General features: G+C 42.2%; 1 protein-coding gene across 1 annotated transcript in view; it reads left to right on the top strand.

Moving 5' to 3' along the window:
* The window catches only part of aff2 (AF4/FMR2 family, member 2), a 135,127-nt gene that overhangs the window by 73,602 nt on the left and 49,340 nt on the right, over positions 1-12,185 (top strand). The window contains exons 5-7 of the mRNA XM_027002154.2: positions 3,852-3,938; positions 5,613-5,649; positions 5,893-5,947. Of these exons, the coding sequence (XP_026857955.2) occupies positions 3,852-3,938; positions 5,613-5,649; positions 5,893-5,947 (179 nt within the window). The remainder of the gene's footprint in view (positions 1-3,851; positions 3,939-5,612; positions 5,650-5,892; positions 5,948-12,185) is intronic.

Below are 12,185 nucleotides of genomic sequence, written 5' to 3'. Positions count from 1 at the left end.
CCAGATTGAAGAGAGACTTGAGAGCTTGCCCTTCTGAACAGACTAGCTTCACTAAAAAAGAGCACCTCACACCAGTTTTCTTTGATTTTCCAAAGAGAGCAGATGAGAGAAGTTTCATTCAGTTCCTTCCTCTCTATGACAGTTTCTTTCAGTCATCTGTTCAGTATCTCTCAGCCCTTGAGGCACAGTTTAACACAGATAGGAATGTTTATAGATAGATATCACTTCCACACAGGGCAAGAAACAAGATTGTATCTTACGAGGAGTAAACAGGAGGAAAATAAAATTCAAAATGGTTATTCAGTAATGACTGGAAATTAAGATAATGCTTAACAAATTAGATCTCATTCATGATATGGTTCTTCTCTGTTGGAAATGATACCTATTTATTATTTTACATACTTTGTGATTGTGAAGGAATGTATGAAATTGCTAAATATTATTAACTAGCTACAATTAGCTTGAAGATTTCACTAGCATCATTTGTGCTAGCTTATAGTAGCTACTTATAGTAGTACTATCACAAATAACAGTAGTAATCACAAATAAATATTGCTATTCAGGGTAGCCTTTAAGCAGGAGATAATGGATAATATAAAAGCAAGATATGACATCATGCGCACACACAGTCACATACTCTTTCTCACTCTTTTTCTCCTCCCTTCTGTATCACTCTCTGTTGCTCGCTATCACACTCTCAATTTCAATTCAAGGTAGCTTTATTGGCATGACTGTAGTAGGTACAATTTTGCACACAGTTTAGAACTGAACATGTCCTGAAAATAATGTTTTTAGGTTAATGATGATGATGATGATAGTCAAAAGTAACAATAATAAAAATACAAATATCACAATAGATTATAGTACATTATAGTCAATAAAGCAAAATCAGTAATAATAACAATAAATATAATAGCAGGATATAGATCATTATTATATACAGTGAGAGGTGTGGTCAATGTACTAGTTACTGAGTGAGTTTGTCTTTTAGGTGATGACATGTTGCCACATCTCTCTCTCTCTCTCTCTCTCTTGCTGGCTGGCTGTCTCTTAGACACATACATATAAACATGCAAGCCCACAGCGGTCCATTTCAATTCACGGTACAAGACAATCTCACGTCTCGAACAACTTAGTTTTGAGACCTGCTAGTGGCCAGCCAGTGGTTAGCCATGGGTTTTAAGTCTTTCATATAATCTTATTATTTAGTCTACTGTCTGTTTAAACAGTATTTCTAGACTTGCATCAACAATGTTGACATTGAGAGTCATCAAAGTCAAATGTATTTTGTAGTATAACAGTCCAAAATACAATTTTTGTTCAATCTAGACAGATATTCCTTCCAGTTTAGAGATAAAACATCTGACATTACAATTCTAAACAGACACTTGGTCCATTTGAGCTTCCATTGTGCTGGTGTGTATATGGGTGTGTGTACATATGTGCGGAGGTGTGTGTGTGAAAGCACCTATGCTGATGCACAGAATGGCTGCAGGTTCATCACATTGCGCGGTAACTGTGCCCCTCTGCTAGCACTCTCCCTGGCTCTTATGAAAGGTAATATTTCATCCCCAGCGTCATCGCCCTGGTGGCGGTATCAAAGGCCCGGCAGGCCATTTGTCTCGCCTTGTCCTGGGCTTCGTGCCGCTGAGGAGGTGACCCAGGGCGTCCATCCCCGAGAGTGGGAGTGGGACGGGGGGGATGTGGAAGGGGGGTGAGCCAACGTTTATGATGAATCTGAGCGTGTGAAGCCACTGTGTTATAAACAGGGATCTGTAATAAATGACATTACTCCTGAAGTCAGTCCTCACCATACATTCCTATCACGTAACCGGCAGATCGTAATGAACCCCAGGAAAGCAACCAGGTTGAAAGGACCCGGAACTTTGGATCCGAAATGGAAATGAGGTTCTTTTTGCGCGTGTGCTACGGAGATGAAGCGCCTGCTGTGGACCGTACCGTCTGCTAATTAGCGATTCTGTTCGGTGATTATACGCGCACGTCTCCTCCGCGCCAAGCTGGGTTGCAAGGATGGCTGGAGGGGAGGAGGCGGGGCAGTGTTTTGGCACAGGGTTCCTGCAGAGGGGGGAAAGTAGGGGGTGGTGTCGATCCAGATGAAAGCGGCCGTGTTGGGCGAGCGTGTGTCTGACTCACATCCCGCACACTGAGAGTTGAAGAGGGAATGGTGAATGTGCACGCCCGTGTGACATGCCTCTCCGCCCGGAAGCAGCAGATGAGTGGTGGAACCTCGGGGCATGCGGGAAATCTGATTAGAGAGCACAGGGACGCTCACAATGTGCGCTCGCGCACACACACACACACAAACACACTCAAATTAAGCACTTAATGCTCACTCAAGTAAAATATCTCACTGTTGTTCTGTAAAGAGAGGAGAGCTTGTCTACATTATTGTATATTTAAAATGCATAACATATGCATAACATATAAACAACAAAACAAATTACATGAATTTATTGCTTGCATTTCATTGAATCTATATTGTTCACCAATATTTTGAGGAGTATAAATCATATCTTCTGAATATGTGTTCAGTCTCTGTGTAAACATGGAAAGACCACTAAAACTGCACCTCCTGTGTATTCGGATGGCGCATTTGGTTCCGGGGGCCACAACTCCACTGCTCTCAGAGCGTTTCGCTCCCCACTGAAAGCTGGCATCAGGATGCCTGGGTTGCCGCTGCAACCCGGAGAAACAGATTTGCATGCGAGCTCTTTTTTTTTCTCACATTGCAGTATTGTTTTTTCACAGGGGTGTGTGGGAACACTGCAGTGCAACCTCAAAGATTTCAAAATGCTTTCAGTTCATGATCTCATTAGGCAAGAATGTGGCTGTTCAGAGCAAACGTAATGGGTGATCACCTCTCTGAGAATGGCAAACAGTTGAAATTAGCTTTTTAATATTTGCTTTTTTTTTAATTGTTTCTTTCTTACTTGTGTGTTTGCACTGTTAATGGGATTTTAAGCTTGGTGGCCACCTTCAGTATTTTAATGCTAGCAGTTCTATAGTTCATCTTAGGTCCTAGGTTCTGTTCATCATTTACAAACTAATTTTGAATCCTGCACACATTGCATAAATGCAGCCATTAAAAAAACACACTGTGTGGAGTTTGTGTAGTGTCATGGGAAAGAAGGTAATGCACTCAGTGTGAAACTGTAGGGAAAGTGAAAATATATGGCATATGTGAGGTAGAGGTGTGTGTGTGTGTACATTTGGGAGGAATGGTGTTAAGAGAGGGAAAAGTGTGCACTGATTAAAAGCCACCCCTGCACACGCTTGCACACATAAACACTCATAAAAACACACTACACATTACACATGTTCCTATTCATTCCTATTCACTCTGATGAGACTTACTGAACAGACACAAAGACCCGCAATGTTTTTCCTCACTCTTTAGTCTGTGTTCACTGTATGCGCTGTTCTTTCAGGCTGTACACCTGGACACACTCTCTCTCTCTCTCACACACACATACACAAGCACACACACACACACACACACACACACATATACATACACAAGCTCACACACTTAGAGACCAAGTCAAAAAGGCCAAATGAGAGACAATATATGAGAGAGAGAAACTTGCAGCCTACAATTACGCAGAGGGTTAAGGAGCCTATTAGCACCCTTACCTTTTCATCTGACACATGAATATGGATGAATTACCAGTTGCTTATGAGCACCACTAATTACAGGACTCTTTTGGATGTATTTCTGTAGCTTTTTCATGTTGATGTTTATGTTTAGCATGCACAAACATAAGCGTGCATGTGTATTTGTGTGTAAAACAGCATATTAACCAGCATGTGTGAATGTTGTTCCTTTGCAGGAAATGACCCATTCCTGGCCACCCCCCCTCACGGCCATACACACACCAGGCAAAGCAGAACAAACCAAGTTTCCCATCCCCACCAAGGTGAACTAATTTTTATATATACACACGTGCACACACAGAGATCTACTTCCCCTTACCCTGTATTTACCAGCATAAAAGACAGTATTAGGAACCATTACTTTTCCTGGCTGAGGAACCCCTTTAGCTTTTTATAATTATGCTATGAAATAAGGATTGATTAAAAAATAAATAAATAAATAAAGTATGTACTTCATTGTACTATTTACAAAGCACTGGTTAATAGAAATGTCATGTAACGTGTGAGAGACATGATGTGGTGTTAAATGAAACCAAAATTTACATATCTCTGTGTAACTTCTATGTTGTGTTAATGTAGATTAATTTTGATTATCTTAATGTGTACATGTCCCTCCACTGAATATGCCCTGGTTCTCTCTGATACCTTTGGCGTCTGATCACTCCCCCACATGCACATATTATTCATCAACAATCAACAACTGCTTCAGAATATATTCCTACTTGTTTCAGTAACAGGTGAATAATCAGAAATGAAACGAGCTATAACAGATTCGCTTTTTCCGCTTTAGAACTGCATGGGAACTGTAAAAATATCAAACACCTCCTCTTCCCCGTCCCAGGGGGTTCAGTTGAACCCTGGCATGTATCTCTGCCCTCTGGCATCAAGGGTTGTGGTGCTGATGTTGTCACCGTGGAAATGGAGAGGCGGAGGCCATAAGCTAGTTGCGTCCCTGTGCTTTGGCAGTATGCCTCTAGACCTCACTGAGACTCAGTCTAAGCCATTGCTTCTAGGGCCATCCAGCCACTATGCATAGCCTTGGTGTTATTATCCCCTAGTCTGATATTCATGTGGCAGAAAAAGATTACACAAAAAAAAGAACTTCCCCTGCTGCCCTTTACCCATGAGAGATAGCCCATAGAGTTTAGGAATAATATGCCTCTATGAAATAATGTACCTATTAAAAAGGAATCATTCGACTGCAAATTGTCACAGTTTCTACTTCCAATGCCTTCAACATGTCAACGTCTGTGTGTGTGTGTGTGTGTGTGTGTGTGTGTGTGCATGTGAGTGCACGAGCGTGTATGTGCATGTGCATGTTCCAATCTAATTCCATGGCAGACAGTGTGTGTCTGTCTGTACGTGTGCGCATGCGAATGTGCATGTGCACGTGCGTGCATGCATTTGTGTGTGTGTACATATGTGTGTGTGTGTGTGTGTGTGTGTGTGTGTGTGTGTGTGTGTGTGTGTGTGAGAATCCGAGTGGGTGCATGTCTGCGTCTGTCTGTGTGCGTGCGTGCGTGCGTGCATTCCACTCTAATCCCATGGCACTCCACTGTCTGTACTAAAGCCCCTGTTATCCTGCCCTTAATAAGACATGGTCTGGCTGGCATAAGTTGACCTGCGTGACACAACCAATAATAAGCTGACTCTATAAATCCTGATGTAATGGTGCCATCTACCAGCGCAGGCATCTCTCCTCTGCGCCTGCCATTGAGTGTGATTTGTGTGCTGCTTCTAATTGTATTAGTGTAAAATCAATTAAAATCCTTAGTAGGAATATTACCCACCCGTTGATCTTCCATGTATGTTAAGCCTCAAAGATGCTGCTCTGCTTTGCCACAGTGGGGTTCTTAGTGTTCCCTCTCTGTCTTTCTCTCTCTTTCTATCTGTCTCTCTCTGTCTGTCTCTATCTCACTCTTCCTTTATCCACACAGGACCACCAACACGTCCCGTCCGGATACACTGGGCAAAGTGAGTACAATACTGCATCCATGTGCTGTGTCATTCATCCAAATTTGAGTCAACCATCCACAACCAAGCATGCAGAACCACCGGCAATTTTTCCAACCTATAACAGATCAAAAAATAAATAAATCATCATCAACAGTCCTTTGACATGTTGCGCCCTGAGCCAAGCTGATTGGTTGCTGCTTCTTGGCCGGCGCTTAATCAAACCCAGCCCTCTGACATTTACGTGTGCATTTCATTTGGCAGAGCGCTGCAGTGTTCCTGGTAACAAGCCTGCAACCAAGTCAGTGCCACACAAGTCGTGAGTATTCATTCAGTTAATTATTAGAGAGATTATAGCAGGTGGAGGAGGGGACGGGGGATGCCCCGACTGACGAGCCACGCAGCTGGCAATGTTCCACTTTTAACCTTTTAACCCCAGGCTTCACTTTGAGGCAGACGAGTCCACTGTGTTTATGGTTTTATTGTCAGTATAGCTTGTCCTGAAGCCTACTGTGGAACTGCTTAAATTGGCCTAATCACCTATCCATATTTATCCACACTTAATAAACTACCCATAACCCCTTAGTCATGTTTTATTTATATATATATATATATGAGATCAATGTTATATATACAGTTCACATGTATGTTGTTCATGTCCAGGCTTGTCTACACTGTCTGAACAATAATACCACCGAGTCTTTGCAAATGTTGTTGCACTTTGACAGAATAATAGCAATATGGTGCCATTCCCTCTATCTTTGATTTTATCTTTCTCAGTATACAGTTCTCAGTATCCATTATCCAATGGCTGTGTACAGTTAATGATGCAAAAACTGTTCTCTGTTGGCAAGTATGAACATGTTCTATGGAAACTGGAGGAAAATGGTAATTGGCTAGATTGTGTTGCTATTACCCCATGCTGCAGGAATCTTTTCAAGCTCATATGTGACTGGTTAAACTGATTTATCAGATATAAACTGATGTAACACACCTTATCAGCACAGCAAATGAGACCTTTTCTTTAGTGGGCACAAGAGTTAGGGTGGACAAGAGTTGATGTGAAGTACCAGTGCTGTAGAAGAATGCATTGTTTAGTTACTGGAGTCTCTGATGTCACATGGTTATCTTTTAATCTGGAACAGTGTTATATGCATCTCTTTAGTCTGAGGTCAAAGGCAGAGATAAAGGCCTGAGCATTTGTCAGTTTTGTTGCACTCTGACCATCCATTTTATTCTTTTCCTTTTTTTTGCCGCATTCAAATCAAGATGACTCGGCCTTTGTTCCTCCCAATTACATACCAGTTTGAGGGAAACCTGAAATGATTTAACCAATCCAAATATTTGGAGCGTGGATGCTTCAAGGAGAGTGTTCAGCTCAATACCAGCTTTGTCTGGCACAGCTGAGAACTCTGACGATGGGTAGGATCACGGTTCATTTGCCCAACCCTATCCCATACCACACCCGCATGCCAACCCCTACCCCAGCCACACACCCAAACCCCGATTCCTAACCTACCCCTTCCCCATACCCCAACCCTTCTTACCTCATACCCTGTCCCTGCCCCCTCTGCCCCAGGTGCGGCCAACACTGGACATTTAACAGAGACAGAAGGAACGTGACTGGGGCTCTGCATTTAAGCTCAGGAATACTGCTTCTTCATGCCCCCCCCCCCCCCCCCCCCCCCCTTTGCCGAATGCAATTTCGTGTCATTTCATTGTGCACCATGTATTTACACAGCTCTTGACAGATGCTTATGTTTAATTGCATGGGTTTATGTTGCAGTTCAAAGTACCGTATGATTTTTGCATTGGGCACTGAAATGCTATTGCTATACTGATAGTTTTGGAGCCTTGTTTAGCAAATACTGCAGTTAGTTACAGATCTAACTGTTGCTTTTTGGGGGATTGTTCCTGTTGTTCTTTTTTTGGGGGCTTGGTTAGGATTAGTTTTTGCTTTTTACATCCTACTGACTGCACTTGTATGGGAATGGAAGCTCATCTATACCCTGCTTTATTATAGGGTTTGGTTTCTTATAAACCAGGGCTGGGTTTCCCAAAACATTCGTAACACTAAGTACTTCATAATCTCCTACTTAAGAACATTCTTAAATTTACAAGCATTTCCCAGAACCATTCATAACTAACATAGTGCTTAAACCTGTTTGTAAATTTAAGACTTTTCCATTCATAACTCACTAAGTTCATAACTTGAAGTTCATGTGCAGTTGTACCTCAAAAAATAATAGAGACTGCTAATTTTACTTTTTAAAAATTCACTGAAATGCTGGTTCTATGTATGGCAATAGCAAATTAGTATACATAACATATGAAATGTATTTATTAATATTTATTTTCATAATTGCAAGAGAAAGAAGTGGTTACACTTAGCCTGCTAAGTTAAACTTATGACTTAATCAATCAAATTGACTAATCATTTACACAAATAAGTAACTTGGAGTAAGGCCAGATGAGAGTAACCATACAGGTGGATTTCTGCAGACTCTTGGGATGCCCATGAGCTAAGTAAAGCTGCTGTATCCAAATGTTTGCATGCTTTCACTAAAGCTGTGCCACGCACCAACATATAGAACATTTCCATGCACTAGGCATGCATTGCATGAAATCAAAATAGGTTTTCATGCAATTGGAAACGTTCCTGGAATTGTTGATGCAGTGGATGGCACACCAACCCCCATACACACTCCCAACCTCTTGAGCACTAACACATCTGCTGTAAAGGCTGCATTAAATGTGCAAGTCATATGCAACCACCAAAGCCTCTTTACGGACACTGTGTCCCGGGAGTACTCATGACTCCTTCATCTGGGCCAATTGTGGAGTGGGTCAGATGGCAAGGGGCACACTGCTATCTTGAATTACCAGGAGAGATGAGAGAAAGACTTTACCAGGCTGGCTTGGAAACATGAAGGCAAATGATAAGAAATATTTTTGCCTAAATTAAAAAATATATATATTTGGGATAAGTGACCTCTGTTTGGTTTTTGCTATAAACATAGACTCCAAGGCATATATTGGGGTGCATATTTTTACTTTATTTGTGCCCATTACTTAAAAGATAAATAATGAAATACAATAACTGAAAAAAAAAAAAAAAAAGATTATTTTCTACAGTCATGGTTACGGACTAAAATATGACTGTAAAATTACACTCAAAATATGAGTGTACTTCATTTGCCAAAAAAAGTGACAACACACACAACAACCTAATTTAAATATGAATTTGATTATAATTATTTTGTTATACATTCTAGCATTTTTCTCCACTGGACAGCTATAAGTGATCACCATGGCATATCAATCAAAAACCTCTGACATTTAGTAGGCTTGCATCACCGTATGATTAGATGTGAAGATAGTCACAACTGCGTCATGTTGTGGTCTGACATACTACAGGAAAAAACAAAATAGCTATAATTTAGCATTGGTTAGCATTACAGCTGTTCACTTAGCAGAGTATTAGTAGCCTATTATTTAGGTTAACAACTAATATCAAATATAAATTCAGGCATTGACTACTTCAGTTATGAACATTTTAATAACCAACTACACATGGGATTGCTAACAGAAACACTTACATATATAGCAAACTTTCAAAGATAGGCTAATAAACATTGAACTCTATTGACATACATTGGTATTTAACTAATATTTATTAAGAAGACAAACTATCTGCAGCACTAGAGGAGTTGTAGCCTGCTCTCTGTCACTCTTGGTTTAAACTCTGCTGTTTGTCACTCAGACACCGAGCAGCTGCATGATCACAGCATGATCTGTGGTTCTTCTTAAAGGGGCAGAATTTGGTTGATATTTTCCATAGATAGAGATATAGATAACATCTTTTATCGTGAATTATTTTGGCTGCAATTATTATGTAGTGAAAATCTGATGATATGCCAGCCCTATTGCAGAGCATGTGTTGACTTGCAGCTCTGTGTTTGTAGAAACTGAGATGAGTACAGAGGAATCCTAAGAGTAGTGAATTTCAGAGTAGTCGGAACAAGTATGTGTTGTTCAGTAGATCAGGGAAGACAACAGTGTGTGTTGATCAAAGTTCAGTCCTTAAACTGAGCAAGTCTCCATATGATTTGTCTTTCATCCCTTCGGTCAACAGGAAATCAAATGCATTTCTTTATCTAGCTTCCAAACATAAACATGCATATCTCTACATACATATCTCACGAGTCATAAATATACTAAAATAAGATATATATTTTTTTGTCCCTGAGCAGTTAAATTCTGGGTAAATCAACTTGAAGCACGTCAAAGCCTGCTCTGTCCAGTCATTGCCATCATGTCCTGTAAGGCCCACAGATATTAGAAGAGTCATGTTCTCCCAGGCATCTTACAGACGCTTAAAGTCCGAAGCGGAGGATTTTGATGCGCCATCATATAAACATTTTACGTTTCTTCATTCTCTTGAATCTCAGTAATCCATTAGGCTTAGGGCACAGGGTGGCATTCATTCAAAGCAGCACAGGGCAGGGCCCTTCAGTAACCTCCTCACCAGTGCCAGTGATCAGCACTGTAATTTATTCCAAACCCAGTATTACTCACACTCATTCAGCGCTACTCTGCCCGTGCAAGAGAGCGTAAGGGGGTGTGTGTGTTGGGGGGGCTCCTCTCTGCCCACATCCAGCCCTACCTAACTGCCCAGACAGTGGGTTATTTTCTGCTTACTGTTGCATACACATGCAGTCTTATGTGTCTCATCCACTGGCATTTCACTGTATGCCGCCTTTGTTAGTTGCACTACTGCACGGTAATATTTTTGTCTCATTAGCACAGGTCTGTCGAGGAGGGCATCGAGTGGGTTATTTTCAGAATGGCTGTTTATAAACGAAGTGACCTTTTGGGTATGCTGCCTTCCCCAGAAGCCTTTTAAGGCATATATTCAAATGACGCTATCACAAGATGAATCAAAGAACATGTCAACTGCGTCCAGTCTTATGATCTCACCATCTACTGTTTGACTGTCATCCTAGAATTCTCTTGGCCCAAGTAGTTGCCAGGACAGGGGGTAGAGATGGCAGCAGGAGACACTCTCTAAATGTGGGTTTGAAAGGTCACGGCCTGTGTGTGGGCTTCACCGCCCAGCCCCTATAAGCAGGTTCTAGTCTGTGGTGAACCTGGGGGGGCGGGGCCTCAGAATGATGGTGCCCATGTGACTCTCAAACCACGCGGGACCCCTCCCTCACTAGATTAGGATTCCAGCTGGCTCTATAACAACCTCAGTGAAACAAGTCTGAAAAGGCTTTGGTCTTCCTGTAACTTAAGAGTTGCACAGCATGGGTAAGCAGTATGGTCTGCTTCTCACACAAAGTTTATCTTCTTTTGAGACATGATGAAGAAACAGATGTATCATAAGGCATGTTTTTTTTTTTCTGTTGTTCTTGGTTTTTAGCTTCTCCCTAAAATCAAGAGATTTTTTTTTCCTCCACGTCCGGCCACAAATTTTAATTCATGGCGTCACGAAGCACTGTTTATGCCCGTCAGGCAAGAGTCTTAAAAGACCCTGACACTGCCTCAGTTGTGAAGATAAACAGAGACAACCAAATCCTGCCTCTCGAAGAGAGGGGGTGGAGGGGGCACTGGCGGAAGGGAGCCGGCCTTTTTCATCCCGAACCTTAACACGGACTTTTTGACGTGACACTCCAGCGGCCTCCAAATCTGAGTCGGAAATGGCTTCAGGCCAATCTAAATAATCCAGTGGATGGCGGCAGCTCAGCAGCAGGGGTTACGCGAGGATGGATGGGGCCGGCTGGAGGTGGAAGCAGCCTCTGGAGCAGCCGTCCGTCAGGGACTCCTTAATCAAAGTTCCCCCAGGGCGGCGGACAGGCGGGACGGGGTGAGGGGACCTCGGGCCACTCTGCCTCGCTGTAACGTATGCTTTTCTGCCTAGCCTCAGTTCTGCTCTTCTAACTGCGTTGTCTTCTCCCCTGACCAGCCATTTGACAGGGAGAGCCGCTGTCATGTCAGAACTACAGGAACTCCTCTCTCCTGGAGAGTTACTGTCAGCTACCTGTGCATATAAAGCTGCACACCTTTCGGTGTACACACTTGTACCCTCTCAACTACTCAGCACGTGTGAGCCTTATAATTACAGTGCTTACCACTTGTAGGCATCTGATCAGTTGATTTCGGCTCATGATCTTTGACAGCTGATCTTGTCATTCATGTAAGTTTTATCTAAAGGCCTGGCTATGAGTTGCCTGTCAGCTATAGGTATGCTTACACTTTCTCACATACACACACACACGCACACTCATCCATATACTTTCTATTAGGGAAGTGTATAGCAGTGACATTAGAAGTGTGTTGAAGATGCTGTATCTCTTGAGTTGCTCTCCAGACGAGTACAGTGCTGACAGATCTGGAGCAGCACTCATCTCAGGACACAACTGGCTATGGTGTGTGTGTGTGTGTGTGTGTGTGTGTGTGTGTGTGTGTGTGTGTGTGTGTGTCATGTGAGGCGCCTGTCTCCAAAGAAAAAAAACACACACAGTGTGTTTGTTTACCGTCCAAGTGCATTCCCG

This window comes from Electrophorus electricus, chromosome 12 (assembly GCF_013358815.1).
Source record: "Electrophorus electricus isolate fEleEle1 chromosome 12, fEleEle1.pri, whole genome shotgun sequence".
Classification (NCBI taxonomy): Eukaryota; Metazoa; Chordata; class Actinopteri; order Gymnotiformes; family Gymnotidae; genus Electrophorus; species Electrophorus electricus.
The sequence above is the reverse complement of the archived record's forward strand: the minus strand, read 5'-3'. Positions and strand labels throughout refer to the sequence as shown.